Source organism: Neofelis nebulosa, chromosome 3 (assembly GCF_028018385.1).
Source record: "Neofelis nebulosa isolate mNeoNeb1 chromosome 3, mNeoNeb1.pri, whole genome shotgun sequence".
Classification (NCBI taxonomy): domain Eukaryota; kingdom Metazoa; phylum Chordata; class Mammalia; order Carnivora; family Felidae; genus Neofelis; species Neofelis nebulosa.
In genome coordinates this window covers 202,166,307-202,186,400 of record NC_080784.1, presented here as the reverse complement: position 1 = coordinate 202,186,400, position 20,094 = coordinate 202,166,307, and the positions used below count along the sequence as shown (strand labels likewise).

General features: G+C 50.9%; 1 protein-coding gene across 2 annotated transcripts in view; it reads left to right on the top strand.

Moving 5' to 3' along the window:
• The window catches only part of CRMP1 (collapsin response mediator protein 1), a 76,782-nt gene that overhangs the window by 18,901 nt on the left and 37,787 nt on the right, over positions 1 to 20,094 (top strand). For both annotated transcript variants that reach the window (XM_058723128.1, XM_058723129.1), the window contains exons 2-4: positions 5,413 to 5,501; positions 10,693 to 10,877; positions 14,821 to 14,985. In XM_058723128.1, coding sequence (XP_058579111.1) covers positions 5,413 to 5,501; positions 10,693 to 10,877; positions 14,821 to 14,985 — 439 coding nt within the window. The remainder of the gene's footprint in view (positions 1 to 5,412; positions 5,502 to 10,692; positions 10,878 to 14,820; positions 14,986 to 20,094) is intronic.

Below are 20,094 nucleotides of genomic sequence, written 5' to 3'. Positions count from 1 at the left end.
GGGCACCTCTGCGCTCCTGGCAATCTCTGCTCTTCTCTCTGTCCCAGTCCTTCCCAGTCTCCCCCACTGGCCTGAAAACTCCTTAAGGGCAAGTGCTATTTCTTTTAGCTGCACATACTCCTTCCTTAGTTATTTATTGAGTGTGGTTCCTGCTAAAGAAAATGGCAAAGAATAAACAATGCGTGACTCTACTGAGTAGTTACACACGCCAGACCTGTGCTAAGTGCTTTATGTATATACCCCATGGACTTTTCCCAACAGCCTTATGAGGCAGGGACCGTTGTCCCCATTTGCAGATGAGGAAACTGAGGCTAGGAGAGGTTAAGTCACATGGATAGTAAGCAGACAGAGACTGGACCTTGCATCTGACTCTGGACAGTCTGTTCTGATGTAACGCTGATCCAAGGACACGAGCCATACTGAGCATAATTCCCTTTAGGTCACAGCTGTCATCATGGAATGAATGGCAGTCTCCGGCATACTCTAGCTGTTGGACTTTTGTTGAATTTTTAGTCAGATATTTCATTTCCTTCAAAGAATTGAAAGGGTGATTGTAACACAGAACGATTGTCCTTGTTCACCTGTGTGTCTGTGAGAGGCAGGGAATTGTTACTTGTCTTTTAAATGTGTGACTGTTATTTTGTTACATTCTTAACAATTATGTAGCACCAGCTTCACTCCTCGTGGTGTGAGATTTTACACTCAGATTTCCTGCGTGAAGAAAGGGAGCCCTAGAATGCTAGGTCCTTGGGTCACAGACATCTGGTATTTTCTAAATTATATCTGATGATGGGTGTCATGGATTCTGGAGTGTGAAAATGCTTCTCTTTTTTTAACGTGCTTTTATAATGTTTATTTTTGAGAGACAGAGAGCTCATGGGGGAGGGGCAGAAAGATGAGACAGAGGATCTGAAGCGGGCTCTGCGCTGTCAGCGCAGAGCCCGACGTGGGGCTCAAAGTCACGGACCGCGAGATCACGACCTGAGCCGAAGTCGGCCGCTCAACCGACGGAGCCACCCAGGCGCCCCTCGAGTGTGAAAATATTTTAAGATGTGACAGAAGAAATATTTAAGGTGTGTTTGGTGCAGTGCATGCCAGGCCGGAAGTTAGGGAACCTTGGGTCTAACCTGTACCCGCGTTAGTTGTGTGAACACGGGAGGTCACCCGGTCTCTAAGCCCCGTTTCCATCTGAGGTCAGATCAGACCCAACCCTCCATAAGAACCACTCGGCGCAAACAGGCTTGGAGAGCAGAACTGTCGTAAAGCACAATTCCCAAGGTGTCATCTGGGGAAAGCTCCCTTGTCAGAACTTTCCACACAACAAAAGGATCTGTGTTTGGAAAAGATGTTAAGTGCAGTCCGCCGCTCGCGTATTCACGTTACACGTCTGCAGAGTAAAGGATCTGGGTTCTTGTCATATGGACCATCTTTTGTTTCTGCTTAACCCAGAATTTTCTAAACTCACTACCCCCGGGACTCACCTTGGGGAATAGCCTCTACTTAAACCCCTCTGAGCTAGAGTGCCAAAGGACATGATTCTGAACATGCCAGTTAAGAGGCAAAGGCACTGCTGATTTCAAGGAAGAAAAGCAGGGAGTCACATTGGCTCTTGCCTTATCATACACGGACTTACTATTTTAGAACTACACTTGCACCCGACTACGTTGGAGCTCGGACCGGTGCAGTAGCTGCACACAGAATGGGCTGCTAGTTGGGGAGGAGGTGGACTTGAACAGAAGCCGCACCACCTGATTCTAGAAAGAGCAGGGTGGGGCTGATCTTCTGGTGTGCAGTGTATTAAACACTACCTTTCAGGCTGAGCCTGAAAAGCCCTCTATTAAATGTGGCAGGGCAGACAGCTGCCTGCGGGAGGCCGTGTTCTGGAAGCCACACACCAGCTGCTGCTGCCGCCGCCTCACATTCCCCTGCTTTCCGGTGCCCGGGAAACCTGGACACAAGCTTGTCTCTGCTTCTGGGTGTGCGGAGCCCACGCCTCCCCTTTCCTCTGGAACCGGAGTATCCTCCCCGGAAATGTGCACATCGTGGCTGGCTTCCGTCTTAGGGCTAAGAGGCAGGTTGTAGGGCCTGGGAGCGGTTGAGCTTGAAGACAGAGACTCTCCTGCTGGGGGGGGGCGGGTAAGATGTGCTGGTTCCTACTTGTCTCCCTTGCCTCATGGCTCGTAGTGCTTTGTCTCCTGGCTGTGATACCTTTTCTCTCCATCTGAATCCATTTGTCCTTCAAGAATCAGTCAGGGATCCGTCTGTGTGTCCATTCATCCATCTGGCCATCCATCCATCCATCCATCCGGCCAGGTTGTGTCCAATACTGGAGATGCAACACTGAAGAAAACAGATGAAATCTCTCCCCCGGTGAAGCTACCAGTCTTGTAAGGACATTTGCAGGGCACGGCTCTAGGTGGCCCGTCCACCTACATCAGCATATATGCAGGTGTCCCCTGTGAGTTGTGTCTGCCACAGCCAGTGGGCGACCACCACAGCGCTGATGTCAGTGGCCAAGTCACATTTTAGACAAACGTGTGGATACATAGCGTGTAGGGGCTGTGAAACAAAGTGGGGGGGGGGGAGGGGGGGCTTGCTGGCAGGGCACAGGTGTATGATGTTCCAAACAGAGCAGGCGGCGGGAGGGCTCTCAAGTAAGTGACACCGAACAGACACCTGAAGCAAGTGGGACAGTGAACTTTGCCTGGGTGGTGGGATTCCAGACTACGCAGGGTCTCACTGACCTTGGCTTTCACTCTGAAGGAAGTTCGGTGCCGATGCCAGATGCAGGCAGAGGGTTCTGAGCAGCAGGCTGTGGGCTCTGTCTCTGCGCAGCAAGCCTTCCCTGAGTCTTTAGTTTGGGTTAACCCTTCTTCTCTGGGCTTGTACAGCGTCCTCTGCCTTCTCCTCGTTCATGCCACATGCATTCTGTACGGTTCCTCAGAGGGTCCGGGTGGGATCAAGCCCCAGTTAACCCCAGTGTTACCCAGATCAGCAAACACCCTGCATTGCTAACCCTACTTCTTCGTGACAGTTCTTGCAGTCACCTCCCGGATACGCGATCTGCCTCAATCCTTGTCTCAGGCTCTGCATTCAGGGAAGCCCATGGAGGACGCTCCCCCAGAAGTGACTACCCTGAGTTGTTAGTCTGTTTACTCTCTGTCTCCCTACCCCAGGGCTGGGGCTTTCAGACAGAGAGGCTGTGATTTATTTATTCATTGCCGCATCCCCAGCTAGGAGATAGCACAAGTAGAAAGCAGCACACGGCAAAAAGAATTCTCTGCCTCCGAGAAATACAAATGAACAATTATTGAGAACCAAGGGTGCTTGGTGATTTTACGCAAGGCAAATAGGGGCAATACTTTTGGGAAGCTATCTGGTCCTGTTTATCAAGGGCCATAAACGAGGTTTATCCTGTGTGACCCAGTCGTTAACGCCTCTGAGGACCGAGCCTAACGCGTCAAGCCGAGGGAGACACTTTGTGTGGAGAGACGCTCACTGGCGCTCATTGCAACAATGTCACCCGTGCGAAAACTCAAAAATAACTCCAATGCCCAACAGTAGGGAGATAGTGAAACAATTTATGGTGTATCCACAAGGTGAAATGCTTTGTAGACACTCACTTATGGCTGTGAAGAACATGGGATAACTTGGGGATACCCTTATGGCAGAATGCAGAAAAGGACACAGTTGTGGTTTTTGGCTTCTAGAATTTGCTGTGTGTGTGTGTGTGTGTGTTGTTGTTGTTTTTTACTGTCTCTGGGCCTTGGCTACCAGTTCTCTGTGCCCAGACACTGAATGTTTGCCCTGCCTGGACGAACTTTGTTTGTTTGGAACAACTTATCTCGACTTATTTTCTAGGGGTGAGCTGGTCTTGCCTGGCCCCCCGTAAGGGGGACAGCTCCTTAACTTTGCTCCCATGGTGGGCACCCTCCCCTTTTCCTCTTGTAACCAGCCCCCAGCACCCAAGGCTTGTGAAGCCTCTGCCTCTCCCTCCGCCATCTCCAATAGGACACATTCCCCTCTGTCCCTGGTTCCTCCTGGCTCCTCAGGGCTTGGCCCTGGGCTGGGAGCCGAGGCAAAGTGCAGCATCTGATGGGACACAGATGAGTGGATGGATGCGTGCATTACGATCGCCACCATGGGGATTCACGGAAAACGGTAGAGAGAAACATCAGAACGTTGACTGGAGGTCATTCCGGGGCAGTTGTGTTTTTTTTTTTTAATTTTTTTTTCAACGTTTTTTTTTTTTTTTTTTTTTTTTTTTGGGACAGAGAGACAGAGCATGAACGGGGGAGGGGCAGAGAGACAGGGAGACACAGAATCGGAAACAGGCTCCAGGCTCCGAGCCATCAGCCCAGAGCCTGACGCGGGGCTCGAACTCACGGACCGGACCGCGAGATCGTGACCTGGCTGAAGTCGGACGCTTAACCGACTGCGCCACCCAGGCGCCCCGTGTTTTTTTTTTTAATAGTCTTTCTGCTAGTTTTTAAGATGTCTCTGAATTGAGTTGTATTATATTCAATAATGATGCCTTAAGAAACTCCTGTTCTACAAATGACCCAGTTTTCTGCAACAAATGAATGGCATCAGAGAGGGAGGAGGGCGGGACAGATCCCTGCAGACTTCACAGAGCCAGATGCAGGATGGGGGCTGTGGACGGGACCACTCAAGCCGCCCACGGTCAAAGGACATTTCTGAGACAGCCAAGCAAAATTGAGCATGGTCCATTAACCGATACGAAGGAATTCATGTCAGTTGGGTCCGCTGAGATGACGGTTTGTGGTTATGTTTATTTCAAAACTTCTTGGGGCGCCTGGGTGGCTCGGTTGGTTAAGTGTCCGAGTCTTGGTTTCAGCTCAGGTCGTGATATCGCAGTTTCATGAGTTCCTGTCCCACGTCAGGTTCTGTGCTGGCAGCGCTGAGCCTGCTTGGGATTCTCTCTCCCTCTCTCTCTCTCCCTCTCTCCCTCTCTCTCCCTCTCTCTCTCTCTCTCCCTCTCTCCCTCTCTCCCTCTCTCCCTCTCCCTCTCTCCCTCTCTCTTTGTCCCTCCCCCACTCATGCTGTCTCTGTCTCTCTCAAAATAAATAAATAAACTTAAAAAAAATTTTTTTAACTCCTTCATGGTCAGAGATACACACTGAAGTATTTACAGGTGACGTGATACAGCGTTTGGGATTTTATTGGAAAATACCGCAGCAAAAACAAAACAGAAGTGTCGGTGGGGGGCACAGAATAGGTGGAACGTGAATGGCGAAGTGTGGAAGGTTTTGAGTCTGGGTGATGGACGTGAGGGGGCTTTTTTATGGCGTTTCTTTACTTTTGAAAATATTTGGATAATTTTATATTAAAAGTTCAAAAAACGTCTTGGCTTTTCCCTAGTAACACTGAATACTTTGCTTGGCTTTTCAGAGTGACCGACTCCTCATCAAAGGTGGACGAATCATCAATGATGACCAGTCCTTCTATGCTGACGTCTACCTGGAAGATGGACTTATAAAGTGGGTTGACCAAAAACCTTTTTTTAAAAAAAGAAAAAGATTTTATTTTTTAAGTAATCTCTACACCCAATGTGGGTCTTGAGCTTACAACCTTGAAATCAAGAGTCACACGCCCCACTGAATGAGCCAGGCAGGTGCCCCCAAAACACGTCTTTGAAGAAGCCAGTCTCCCCGGGCTGCCTGGCCCTTAGGGGATACAGACAGCTGGCATTCTGTCCCCAAATGACTGTGCTATGTCCTGTGAATGTCAGGGAGGGAGAGATTTGAGGAGGGAGGAGCTCCAAACTAGTGGTGGGGAAGGGACTAGCAGTTATTGAGTGCCCCTGCCGTGTGAGCCTTTTGTAGGCCCCCAGATGCACAGGGAGCTGTGATGTGCACCTGCTGGCCTCCTGTCCTATTGCAGGAAGTGGTGGGCTAGTCAGGCAAAACAGCTGCCCCACACTGCAGTGTCCGTTAGGGACAAGGCACAGGTGTCAACCTGGTACATAAGACTGAACTCACAGCTCTTTCTTCCACCTGCCCAGAATTTCTGGATTGGGTCGAAGGGGGCAGGGGAGAAGGGAAGAATGTTAGGACAGGGCCGTGGTACTTAAATAAAAGACATCCATCGGGACTGAAGTCTCGTCCACTTTCTCCCTATCGGCGTCCTCTCCAGCTGTGACATCCCAGTGTGCTCGTTCGCTCGGTCGCTGTAATGGAGAACCTGCGGCTGGGCGGCTTCAACAATAGGAATTCACTTGTCACAGATGTGGAGGCTGCCAGTCCTGGGTCAAGGTGCCGTCAGGGATGGTTCCTTCTGAGATCTCGCTCCTTGGCTTGCGGATGGCCGTCTTCTGGCTGTCCTCCCGTGGTCGTCCCTCTCTGTGCATGCACTCCTGGGGTCTCTTCTCTTCCTCTTCTTACAAGGACATCAGTCCTATTGGGGGGGTCAGGGCCCCTCCCTAATGCCTCATTCTAATTTACTCACCTCTTTAAAGGCCCCCTCTCCAAATACAGTCACATTCTCAGATGCTGGGGGGTCAGGGCTTCAACATACAAGTTTGGGGGAGCACAGTCCACAGATAGTGGTTTGGATGTGGCCTCCACATTTCACCGGCTCGTAATGGAGAGGTTCAGCTCTTTTTTTTTTTTTGCATGACAAACGCCCTGGATTCGCTCAGCATCTTCCCCTGGAGTCTGGGAGAGTAGGAGCTGGAAACTCTCAGTATCCAGCTCCGGCTGCTGGCACAGCAAAGAAGAGCAGAGGGGAACATGTGTGAGATGAAGGTCAGGACTGTCTGGTGCCCATGTAGGTTTTGATGAAGAGGAGGAGGAGGAGGAGAAGGAGGAGGAGGACAAAGAGGAGGAAGGGGAGGGGGAGGAGGAGGAGGAAGAGGGTCAGGAGGAGCCCTGCTCTGCCCCTTTCTGCCAACCCCAACTCCAGCCCCAGACTCCAAGCATTTCAAGTCCAGCCCAAGCCCCTGTTTTTCCAGGTGATTCTCTCCTCTCAGCTGTTCCCAGCCACACTGAAAACATGGTACCCCCAGAGCGAGCCCAGCAGCCCTCGCCTGGAACCTCGCACCCATAAATCCTCTGCCTGGAACACCTTGCCCCTTCCCTCATTCTCCTTTTCTCCCCCCGTTCCCCAACCCCTGTTTGCCCTTGGGTCCTGGTTGTGTGGCTCCTCCTCCAGGAAGCCTTCCCTGACCCCCGTGTTGGAAGCATTCTCCTGCTGGCCAGCCTGCGTGCCAGTCCCACGCTCCTCATGCTGCACGCGGCTCTGACTTAGGGACCTCACCTTAGGGCCTCCCCCCCCGGGGCCTGGCACAGTGCTGGGGACAGACAGGTACCAGGAGTATGGGCTGGAAGAACCCTGGCCCGTCAGTGCAGGACCTTGGTCTTGGCTGCAGTACAGCCTGGAACCAGAGGGAGAAAGGCACATGTAGTGGGGGGGGGGGGTTGGGTAGTGAGGTTCCTAGGTCACCCCCCTGCTTAGATAAGGAGACAGCCATTCCAGGGCAGACCCTGGTTTGTGGGGGCTGGGGGCTTCTGGGGCGTGAGGGGTAAAGGATGCTGACAACTGTTGCGGGACCACCTTCCCACCAGCCTCACGGGGTTTGAAGTTAACCCCCCAGGAACCTTGCAGTCCAGGGTGTGTGCATGGGACAAGAGCTCACTGGCTGAGCTGCATTTATGAAGTGCTTGCTGCATATGCGAACACCTGGAGTCTTCGGACCTTGGTGGACCGTGTTGTTCAGGGTTTCCACCAGTTCGGTATCTGTCGGCCCCTCTCAGTCTGAAACGCCTTTGTATTTGACTCTGCTGGCCCTCCCCTTCCGCCGTTAAGCAGACGAGTCTCCGGATGGTCATGTGGGGCGCAGGTCCCTGCTGGCTGGGAAGCAGGGGTGGGAGGGCTGAGACCCTGGGAGAACCACCTGTACTGACCCCAGGCACCACCCGGCATGAGGAGGCTCAGTTGTTTCCCTTTACTTTGATGGAACCCCAAGAACCCTCTTATTTGGCAGCCGTTCACCAAGTTTTCCTGACAGCTGTTCATCTGTCTTTGTGCAGAGTCTGTTGTGATTCATTGAAGGTTCCGTCTAGTTTGCTCAGCGCCGGTGACTCAAACGCCGGCCGCCCAAGACTCCTGAGCGCGGTGTCGAGCGTCTGTCTCATTCTCAGAGCCTCCTTTCTCCTCGCCCCTTTTCCACACCCATTGCCGTCGAGAACCTTTTAGGTTTTTCCTCCGAATGCACTGAGGGCTCCATTTGGTTCAATCCCGGTTTGGGGAGAATCTGCTTCTATCTAAGGGAAGCAGGAAGGCAGTTGAGGCTGGTGGGCAGAGCCAAGATATGAGATTTGGGGGGACCTGGCTTGAGTCCAGACCCACCACTGACTTGCTGTGTGGCCTCAGACATGTCACGTGCCTCTCTTGAGTTCTGCTTTCTTCTTTCACTTCCTGTAAAGACAGGCGACTGTCACGCCTTTAAGATGGACCCCGAACAGCAGTACTTGCTGGCAGTGTGGCATGGTGATTGAGTCACATACCCGATCAGACTCCACGGATACCCCCCTGTAGGGCCCATGCCCAGTCTGGGACATGCCCAAGCCGTTGCCAGCATTAAACAGTTGAACGTGACCCCATCTTCTTTAGAAGCCAGTTGGAGCGTTAAATGAGATGGTCCCTGAAGTGTATAGAAGGCCAGTGCTCAGCAGCGACCTGCCCCTGCTGTAAGGCTTGGGGGTGTCTCCTCCCGGACCCCTGACGTACAGCCCTGTGTTTGGAGCCGGACAGCGGGAGGATCGGGCAAGGCAGGAGTCTGCACGAGATGGAGATTACAGAGGGGAAGAGGTTGGCGTTGGGAGCAGCAGTGGCCGTGGCTGCGGGAGTGGTAGCGGTGATGGTCCCTGGCACCGTCCTCCTGCTGCACCTACTTTCAGCTTCGGGACAGATAGTGTGTGACGCCCCAACTCTGTGGAAGACCCCCAAGGGGAGCCCTGTGGCCTCTGTCCCACCCCCCCCCGCCCCACTTGCCTGGACCGGCCCCGCCCAGGGGTCCAAGGGGAGCCAGGGGATTCTGTTCCTGCCACCTGGGGGTGGATTCTTTTTGGGGGCCTGGCATGGTGGTCACCAGAGCGACACTTTCCTATATCTTCATTACTGGTGTTTTCACGTGACTTAGGATATTGTTGCCTAAGCTGATGAGCTCAGAACAACTGTATTTAAAAAAAAAATTTTTTTAATGTTTATTTATTTTTGAGGGAGAGAGAGAGAGAGAGAGAGAGAGAGAGAGAGAGAATGAGTGGGGGAGGGGCAGAGAGAGAGGGAGCCACAGAATCCGAAGCAGGCGCCAGGCTCTCAGCGGTCAGCACAGGGCCCGACGTGGGGCTCGAACCCACCAACCGTGAGATCATGACCTGAGTCGAAGTCGGATGCTCAACCAACTGAGCCACCTAGGCACCCCTGTATTTTTTTTTTAATAAAAATCGCTCATGTTCAGATCTAGTGGTCTTCACCAGGCGTTGACCTTGGAGGCTGTTGTATCTGTCCTGGTGCTGGCTGAGCCTCCCCTCTGCCCCCCATGTCTCCTGACTCTGGTTCCAACAGGTGAAACACAGCTGCCACCACAGGGGCAAGGCTTCGAATATCTTGGGCTCTTCTCTCTTCTTCCAGCCTTTGGAATTTTCCTTCTTTCTGGAGGGAGTTTGCAGGCACCTGGTGCATTTGGGAACAGAGGTGATGGTCAGCGTGTGCAGAGAAACCCTGCCATCCCCAGTGTGATTCCCTCCAGGCAGGTTTTACCCTGTTAGTGGATTTTTCTTGTGGGTGCTGGGGAGTCCAGCAGCTTCCCTGAGGTCAGTGCTCCTGAGAGTGAAAATGAAAATCCTGGTTGCTTGTCTGTATTAACTAGCCACAGGTGCCATAACAAAGCCCCCCATACTGGGCAGTTTAAACAGCAGACATCTATTTTTTCATGGGTCTGGAGGCTGGAAGTCTGAGGTCAGAATGTCAGCAGATGGGTTTCTTTGAGGCCTCTCTCCGTGGCGTGTAGACGGCTGTCTTCTCCCCGTGTTCTCACATAATCAATCCTCTGTACGGGTCTATGTCCTGATCTTGTCTTCTTACAACGACACCAACCAATCTTACAAAGACACTGTTGGATTAGGGCCCACCCTAATGGCCTCATTTTACCTTAATTGCCTTTGTGAAGGCCCAACCTTCAAATACAGTTACATTCTGAGGTCCTTGGGTAGGGCTTCAACATCCGGCTTTTGGGAGGGTCACACTTCAGCCCATAGCACTGTCAAAGTTTGCAGAGCTAAGGGGACTTTACTCCTGCGGTCACTGTCCTCTGTTTCCCTGAAGTGGTTGACAAAGAGTGGGAAGTACTCTGGAGGGACAGGCTGTTCTGAGAACCCTTTCACACCAACCCCTGTAAGCCTCCCCAGATACCCGGGCTGGTAAAGCAGCCCACTTTATACCCTCCACCCCTCTGCTGTCCTGGAGTGTAACCACCTGCCCACATGCCTCTCTCCTTCCTCAGGCCATGAGCCCCTCGAGGTCAGGAACCCTGCCTGAGCTTTGTCTGTCTACCCAGTCCCCTGCATAGGACCTGGTTCAAAAATGTTTACCCAGTGGAACTGACACCACACAGTTGACTGCCATCTTGTTTTTCTCTTAAGAACCCAAGGCCGTTTCTGTTGTTTCCAGACAAATAGGAGAGAACTTAATAGTTCCTGGTGGAGTGAAGACCATTGAGGCCAATGGGCGGATGGTGATTCCCGGAGGTATCGATGTCAACACGTACCTGCAGAAGCCCTCCCAGGGGATGACAACTGCTGATGACTTCTTCCAAGGGACCAAGGCAGCACTGGCAGGCGGGACCACCATGATCAGTGAGTTGCACCCCTGCCTTGGGCACATGTGACTTCTGCTCTACGTCACCAGCAACATCAGCAACACCACAACACTCAATATAGATACAGGCACTTTGCTCAGGGGACCATTTAATATAACTCACCACAACCCTTCCATAAAGGCCAATATATTATGTGTGCCACTGGTAATACACTGATAATTTTATAGGCAGTAGACACTTAAAAGTTTAAAGTATTTTAATGCATTCGAAATGAGATGACTGGCACATTGTGGGTACTATTGTTTCTTGTGCGATTAAAATGAACGTTTAAATTTCTAGGAACTGTGGACTGATTTAAAGAAAAGTATCAAGGGAAGAATGATACGGATTATAGGCAGACAAAGCCAAAAGTTCTTGAACCTGGTGTGCACATGGCTAAAGTTTGGGAACCAGTCATGTAGGTGTTACTATGCAAGATGGAGAACTAGAGGCTCACAAAGATGAAATAAGCTGCTGGACGTTACACAGTGGGGAGCAGGTTGTACTAGTCAGTATCGATGCTGTAATGCTGTGATAATGCTGCATAACAAACAGTCCCAAACTTCAAGCATCACTTGTTTTTCTTGGTCAAGGATCTGAGGGCCCAGGGAGAGGACTGGAGTGGGTCTGCTTCAGGCTGTGGGTTGGGACAGAGACACCATGTCCCTGCTTCAGGCTGTGGGTTGGGACAAGGACACCATGGATCCCCCATCCTGGAACCAACGGCCACCTCAACTGTGCCCTTCTCCTGGCAGATGGCAGAAGTGCAAGAAAGGTCTGGCAGGAACTTGTCACTCCTCTTACCACCTTATGTCTTCATTTACACACAGAAGTTCTGTTGGCCAAAGCAAGTCACATGGCCAAGCCCAAAGTCACTGGGATCGCACTCTGCCCACCATGAGCCATGGGGAAGGTGGGGAGCGGAGGAAGAATTGTGCACAAATAATGCCATGTACCTCAGTGGTTTCTTTGGAGGCTAGATTCTTCCTCTACTGCACTTTTCAGTCCCCCATATTTTTTTAAGTAGCTTTTGTTTCTTGGATTCCATTTTAATAAATGGTTTTTAAAAATATTTATTTATTTTGAGGGGGGGGCGGAAAGTGAGCATGAGTTGGGGAGGGATGGAGAGAAAGAGAGAGAGAGAATCCCAAGCAGGCTCCGTGCTGTCAGCATAGAGCCTGACATAGGGTTCAGTCTCACGAATTGTGAGATCATAACCCGAGCCGAAATCAAGAGCCAGTCGTTTAACCTACTCAGCTACCCAGGCGCCCCTTAGTAAATGATATTAATTAAGCATTAGCTGATTTTCAGTGTTCTTTCAACTGGTAGGCTCTCTGTATCCAGGCAGCTCATCCCCAAACTGGCCACACCCTGCCCATCTCTCTTCCTCCAACAAACCCCTTTGGAAGTACATTGTGGGCTAGAGCTGGCCATCGTGGGTGGGGCTCGAACCCACGAGCAGCGAGATCATGACCTGAGCCAAAGTCGGACGCCTAACTGACTGAGCCACCCAGGTGCCCTATAGGATGAGCTGTATAATAGGAGCCTCCCCCCCCCCGCCCACCCATAGTGTTGCTGGGAGACATACACGAGGTTACTGAGCGTAGTGCATGGCACATGATAAGTACTTGGAAATATGAGCTCGGATGGTTCTGAGAGGTGGAGATGGAAGTTCCAGGCTCAGGTGACCTGTGTGGAGTAGAGGACAGAGCCCCAGATGAGGAGTCAGGATCTCCAGAGTCCCCCTTTGCTCTTTTCCCATCATGAGCTTTGAGACTTTTGGGAAGGCCCCTGGCCCATTCTTTGTTTCTCCTCCTCCCCGTCTATAACAGGGTGGTTTTCACAGTGTGTTTTATGGAGCTCCAAGAACCTGTGACAACACCAGGAGGACCATAGTAAGAGGAGTGTGAGGGGCAGCGAGGTTCTGAGTCCCCACCCCATTTTTTCATTCAGCTGATCCTTATTGAGGGTTGCTCTGTGCCAGGCACAGTGCTAGGTGTTGAGGGAAAGGATGGAAAAAGCAGGCATGGTGCTGGTCCTCCAGTGGTTGCAGGCTCGTGGGGGGTCACAGATCATATATGACTACATATCCATGTCCATAGTCTGTGACTCGGGCTACACCAGAAAGGTGCACAGAACTCTGAACTGAGGGGCAAAGCATTCAAGGAAGTCTTCCCTGAAGAAGTGGCATTCATGCAGGGATCTGGAGGATGAGTATGAATTAAGTGGGTGAAGAAGGTGGAGGGGACCAGAGCCCCAGGAAGAGGGAACGACATGTGCAAACACCCTGTGATGGGAGAACACGGTTTGCATTTAAGAGACCCATGAGGCATGAATGCAGAGACTTAGGGGTAGAGTCCTGTGAGGTAAGACTGGAAGGTAAGGGTGGTGCTGAGCCTCGATGGCTGAGGTAAGAATTTTGGACTTTTTCATATGGGCAATGAGCAGCTGTCAAAGGATTTTAAGCAAAGAGTGATGTGATCTGCTGATCCGCTTTGGGTTTTAAAGAGACCATAATAGAGTGGCCTAGATCAGATGTGGCTGGACCGGTGGGATCACAGTAGCTCACTGAGAGAAGAGGGTGGCTAGGACTAGGGGTGTGGCCATGGAGTGGACAGAGGTGGACAGCTCTAGGGATACGTAGGAGGGAAATCTAAGCACTTGGTGATGGGTCAGATGTGGGGGTATCTGAGAGAAAGGAAGTGTCAAGAATGACCCCTTCGATCCTAGGTATGGAACTAAGGTGGTGTCTGCACAGCTAAGGAGGTGGCGGGGGACCAGATTTGGAAGGGGTAACGATGTTGCATGAGGTTTGGGACATTTGAATCTGGAGGAGCTTTCGAGTTTTGCTGGTGGAGAGGTCGGGGAAACAGCTGGTTTCAGAGTTCTGCAGCTAAGCCGGAGTGGTACATTTTAATGATTAGCTACATTGAAGGAAACATTCCAGGACCAAGCCATGAGGAACTTGACCATTTAATGGCCAAGGAGAGGCAGAAAATTCTACAAGGAGCCTGAGGAAAAATGGCCACAGAAGTAGAATAAAAGCCAGCAAGCCATGTTGTCATGGAAACCAAGAGGAGGGAGTGATTCACTGTGCCCTGAGAGGGCCAGTGGAGTCAGGATTGGATGTTTCCATTAAACCCAGAGACATGGAGATTGAATTAGCAAAGGCCAGTGCTTTAGATGGGTGGAGGAGTGAGTGGGAGGAGAATAGGGACCTCTCTTTATAGGTGTCTGGCTGTAAGGGGTGGATGTTAGGGAGATAGGGCAGTAGCTAGAGGGATATACGAAGCCAAGTGAGGCTTAAAAGTTAGGCGTCTCCCCTGTCATTTGCTTTACATTTAAGATTTTATTTGAAAAAGGATGATGAAATTAACATTCTTTTAGTCTCTAAAGTCTTTTTCACTTTTCATCTATGGCAGCATGGAGTAGGGGAAAGGTTCAGACTGCAGCAGACGAGACTCTGGGGCTCTTCCTACTACTTAACTAGTTGTGTGATGTTAGACAAGTTCCTTGCCCTCTTTGAGCCTCAGTTTCTTCATCTGCAATGGAGATGCTAATATTCACTTCGTGGGGTGGTTGAGAGGATTAAATGTGATAATTTTAGGCCTTGTGGCGGTATCTGAGGCATAGTAAGCATTCAACAAATAGTTGTGATACTGTTGCTGCTGCTGAAGGTGACAATGACAATGGTGGTGACCATGCCGCTGCTGATGGTTATGGTAGTCATGGTGACATTGATGGCAGTGTTGACGATGATGATGAAGAGGGTTGTGATGATGAGGATGTTGATCTTGGTGATGGAAGTGGGGGTGATGATTAAGGCGGTGGTGGTGATGATGGTGATGGTGGTGATGGGGTGAAGAGGCTATTAGAACCTACCATTGGGACATCTTGGGTCCTAAACATCTTGGAATGTGACAAGTACCGTTCTTTCACAGTTGACCATGTTGTCCCTGAACCTGGGTCTAGCCTGCTGACCTCCTTCGAGAAATGGCACGAAGCAGCTGACACCAAATCCTGCTGCGACTATTCCCTCCATGTGGACATCACGAGCTGGTACGATGGCGTGCGGGAGGAGTTGGAGATGCTGGTGCAGGACAAAGGTCAGTTAAAGTCTCAGAATGGGGGCGCAGTTCTGGAATTGCTGGTTCTTTGGCGGGTCTGATTATGTGAAGTGAAAAATCCCTTTATCTGCGTCTGCGGGGAGCCCAGCTATGTGCTGCACACTGTCGCATAAACAATGCAAAAACAGGATCCTCTATAAGGGGTCTGTCCTCTTCTCCTTCGAGCCCTTGGGAGGTATCCCCCTGTTCACAGAAGCAAGCCTCATTTCCTTAGCCTGGCACGCAGGGCCCTCGCTGATCTAGTCCCCTTTTTCTTTCTCTGCCTAAACGTATCTGGGGTACTTGTTATCCTGGATGCCGTCCCCTGAAACCTGCTTGACCACTGGACCTGTGCTCACACTGAACACCCTACCAGGATGGCCCTTTCTTCCACTCTGCTTCCCAAGCTCAACTAACACCTTCTCCAGTTTCCCCTTTTTTGGCTCTCCCCTCTCCATCGTACTTGGATTATGGGACACTGGTTCTTTGGCTCATCTGTTACACCCTGAGCTCTATGAGTGGGGGGATCGTCTCTATCCAACTCTGTATCCCAGGCCGTTTTCCTTCTCTTTGGACTCACTCACACCGGGTGGCCCTGCACAGTGTAGACACTACAGTGTGCATCATGTTGAGATGACTTAAACTGCAGATACATGAAACAAAACAAGAGAACAGAATGAACCAGGACAGGAGTGGTCTGTCCGGGGAGGGACTGTTCTGGATGCTGTCTGAAGAGGCAGCCTCAAATGAATGAGATGCTTCAAGGAGACCTAGAGGGTGTTTTCAATTTTTAAGATAGAGGTGCTGTGTTTTCTCATTATAAGAGTATATTCTCCACAATACAAAAGAGTCAGGAAATAAAGAGAAGGAAAAAACGTTTTTCTTCTGGCCATACCCCCCCGCCCCCACCACCTACATTAATGTTAAGGAGTATTGCTTTCCATTCCCTGTCCATTTAGACGATTTTCTCCTTATGTAGTTACACGACGGCAGTTATTCGAGATCCTTCTATTTTCACTTAACATTTTATGAGTAATCATTAGTTTTCATTAATAACTTTTTAATGGCTTGTAATGTAGCACGTAATGGTTAATTTGCTTATTTTCTTTTTATCGGGCACTTAGGTTTTCTGTCTGCTTTACTGTAAATGGTGTTACGGTGAACATCTTTGTCTACAAACATTTGTTTGCATTTCTAATCGCTTCCTTCGATTTCCAGAGGCGGGATCACAAGGTCAAGGTGTTAACATTTTTCAAGATTGTGACACTCGCAGCCAAATTGCTTTCTGGAGGATGCACACACTTGCATGCCCACGATCCCCGTGTCTCTGGCTCCTTGCACGTGTGCACCGTGGGGCGTTACTTCTACAAAATCCTTGTAAATTTGATGAGGCAAATCCAGCATACGCTGCGGTTCTTTTCTCGTTAATTATGTCAGACATTTTGCATCCTCGTTGTGAATGTCCGACTGTATTCTTTGCCTGCTTCCAAGTTTGGGTTTTCTGTGTCTGAGTTCTCCACATCAAGAAGGCGATATCCCTCCCTTGCGGTGGCTGTGAATCACACTCTTGTTTTGGGCAGTCGCAATCCAAGGGAATTTACAATTCTGTACCTTGCCTTCCTCACCTCGTGTTAAGTCCTGAGCAATTTTCCACTCTCCCCATGGGGCTCATCGTATCAGTTTTAGCAGAGCCTGACCCTATGGGGATGTGCAGAGGGGACGGGTGGGACACTGAGATCACAAAGCTGTCACACAGGGGACTTTGTGGGGTCGTATTTATCGCATTGTCCTGGAGGAGGGCAGAGAATTTTCTCCCCTTGACTGGACACTTGTAAGGAAATGGCTTGTGGAGGTTTTTCGGTGCATTCCTGGTTTTAAGCGTCTAACTCGTACTGTGTAATGTTTTTTTATTGATTTAAGTTTAAGAGCTAGTGCACGTAGGGTGCCTGGGTGGCTCAGTTGGTTGAGTGTCCGACTTCGGCTCAGGTCATGATCTCACGGTTCGCGAGTTCGAGCGCCGCGTCGGGCTCTGGGCTGACAGCTCAGAGCCTGGAGCCTGCTTCGGATTCTGTGTCTCCCTCTCTCTCTGGCCCTGCCCCGCTCATGCTCTGTCTCTCTCTGTCTCAGAAATAAATAAACATTAAAAAAACAAAACAGGGAGGGGCGCCTGGGCGGCTCAGTTGGTTAGGTGTCCGACTTCGGCTCAGGTTGTGATCTCACAGTTCGTGGGTTCGAGCCTCGCGTCAGGCTCTGTGCTGGCAGCTCGGAGCCTGGAGCCTGCTTCGGATTCTGTGTCTCCCTCTGTCTCTGCCCTTCTCCTGCTTGTGCTCTGTCTCTGTCTCGAAAATAAATAAACATTAAATAAATGAAAACAAAAGAACTAATGCGCATTTATTGAGAAACAGTATGGAAGTGTCTAACATAAAAAGTGATAATTTGGAGTTTGTCTTCCCAGGCATTTTTTCTATTTGTATATTTGTGAGGTACATGCTCACATAGCCATAATTTTTACTTAAGTGGAACTGTAATATGCATAATCTGCAGGATGCTTTTTAAAAAAATTTTTTAAATGTTTATTTATTTTTGAGAGAGAGAGAGCAGGGCTGAGCTGTCAGCACAGAGCCCGACGCGGGGCTCGAACCTGTGAACCGTGAGATCATGACCTGAGCTGAAGTCGGACGCTTAACTGACTGAGCCACCCAGGCGCCCCTGCAGTATGCTCTTTTAAAGAATAATTTTCATCCTTTTAAGTTTTTATTTATTTAATTTGAGGGACAGAGAGAGACAGAGAGAGACAGAGACAGAGAATCCCAAGCAGGCCCTGCACTGTCCGCATGGAGCCCGACTAGGGGCTTGAATCCACAAACCACGAGATCATGACCTGAGCCAATATCAAGAGTCAGACCTGAGCCACCCAGGTGCCCCTGCAGTATGCTTTTTTCCTCAATAAATGTCATGGACAACCAGGCCCCTCCGCTTAGCAGCTGTGTGACCTTAGGCCAATCCTTCAACCTCTCTGTGCCTCAGTTTCCCCGTCTGGAGAATAGAGGTAACAACGAGGTTGTTTTGAAAGTCCAACGAGAGGGTATATATAAAGTACTTAGAGGAGTGCTGGCCCCTGGTTTGATTCTGTATTATTAGTTATTTCTTTTATCATCATTCCATCGTTTCTCCTAAGAGTATTCCATTTTATGGAGGTACTGGGTTAATCTACTCCCTAGTGGAGAATTTTAAAAAATCGTGTTGTCAGGGCTCGCAGGGAGCCGACTCTGAGGCAGAGGATGGCCTGTAGGAAGCGAGTGTGGATTAGTTTCATGTTGCTGTTATAACAAACTCTAGCAACCTGTGGTTTAAAACAACCCAGATGGCACCTCTGGAGGCCGGAAGTCTGAAGTAGGCTTTAAGGTTCAAGACAAGGTACTGGCAGGGTGGGCTTCTTCTGGAGGCCCCAGGGAGAACACTTCCTTGCCTTTTTTTAGAAAAGTATTTTTTAATGTTTATTTATTTGTGAGAGAGAGAGAGAGAGAGAGAGAGAGACACACAGAGAATGCGAGCAGGAGAGGGGCAGAGAGAGAGGGAGACATTGAATCCGAAGCAGGCTCCAGGCTCTGAGCTGTCAGCACAGAGCCCGACGCGGGGCTCGAACTCACGAACCACGAGATCATGACCTGAGCGGAATTTGGACACAACCGACTGAGCCACCCAGGCACCCCTTCCTTACCTTTTCCAGCCCCTACAGGCTGCCCAAGTGCCTTGGCCCCTGGCCCTGCATCCTTCCAGCCACTGCCTCCCTCCCCCCTCATTGACTCCAACCTCTCCCTTCCTTCTTTCACTAAAAAGGACCCTGGTGATCATACTGGGCCCACTCAGGTGATACAGGGTGATCTTTTATGTCAAGGTCCTTAATTTAATCTTACCTGCAGATTCCCTTTGTTGGGAAGGGAACATAGTCATAGTTCCCGAGGATCAGGGTGCGGACGTCCAGTCTTTGGGGGGGGCCGTTATTTTGCCTCCCACAGGGCGAATCCAGGATCCACCCCTGTGAGCGAAGCCCAGGAAACAGGATTGGCTGCAGGGAGCTCTGAGACCTGGACGCCCTTCAGATGGATCCCCAGGATGCCAAGGGCATGGGGACTTCACACCTCCCACCAGCCCGGCATTGGGTGTGGCCCCTCCGGGATGGGGCATGACCTTGAGCTAGGCTGCTCTGTACATGGAAGGTGGTACAAACGGGACTGACAGCTGAGGGCCATCTGCCGGCAGCTCGCCCAGCAGCCGGGGCTGGGGAGCGGGGAAGAAGTCCTTCATTCCGAAGAGGGCTCTTGGGGCTCCTGACGGCACCTGCTGCTGCCTATTTGCAATTGTTTGGTGTTTCAATGTTCTGGGAAAACGTGTTTGTGAAGATACCCATGCTTACCCGTGTAGATATTTTACAGGGCGAGGAGCTGGAAACGGACACTGGGTGCTCTCCACCCTGTGTCTGTGCGGGGCTGTTGGTGTTGGGGTGGGAGACGACGGTGGAGGCGGTGGTTTCCGGGACCGAGCTGGGCCACCTGCAGCAGGTGGGCAGGTCACTGGCTCTGTCCCTAACTTTGTTTCGTTTTCTAACACTGGGCAGCGTTAGGACTCTCCCTCCCATGAGCGCCCGTGGAAATGGCTTGTAAGTGTCACGTGCCTTTTACGAAGCAGCAGGTGCCGGACGGTCCCAGCAGGTGGACCGCCCGGGTTCAAATCCTGCCCTTCCACCTCCTGGCTGCGTGATGCTGGACAAGCCCCCCAGTGGAGCTCTCTGCGGTTGCTCGGCGGCCCCTCATCCAGGGCCCTGGTACCTGGCACCACAACCTGAGCTCGGTGTTAATTCTCCACCCTGATGGAGGTCTTGGTTGTCGTAGCAACCTCAGAGGTAGGCAGTGAGTGGTAGGGATTGCTTTGCTTGAGGTACCACGGATGGTGAGCTCCTCAGTCCACCCGGAAGCCAGGCATGAGGCATCGAACCCGGCATGTCTCTTGATGGTCCCCATGGGGTGCTCTCTGTGGAGAGAGGTCCTACCCCAGTCTGCCCTAGTGAAGGGGGAGGAAGCGCTGCCAGAGCCAGGGTTCCGTGTCCAC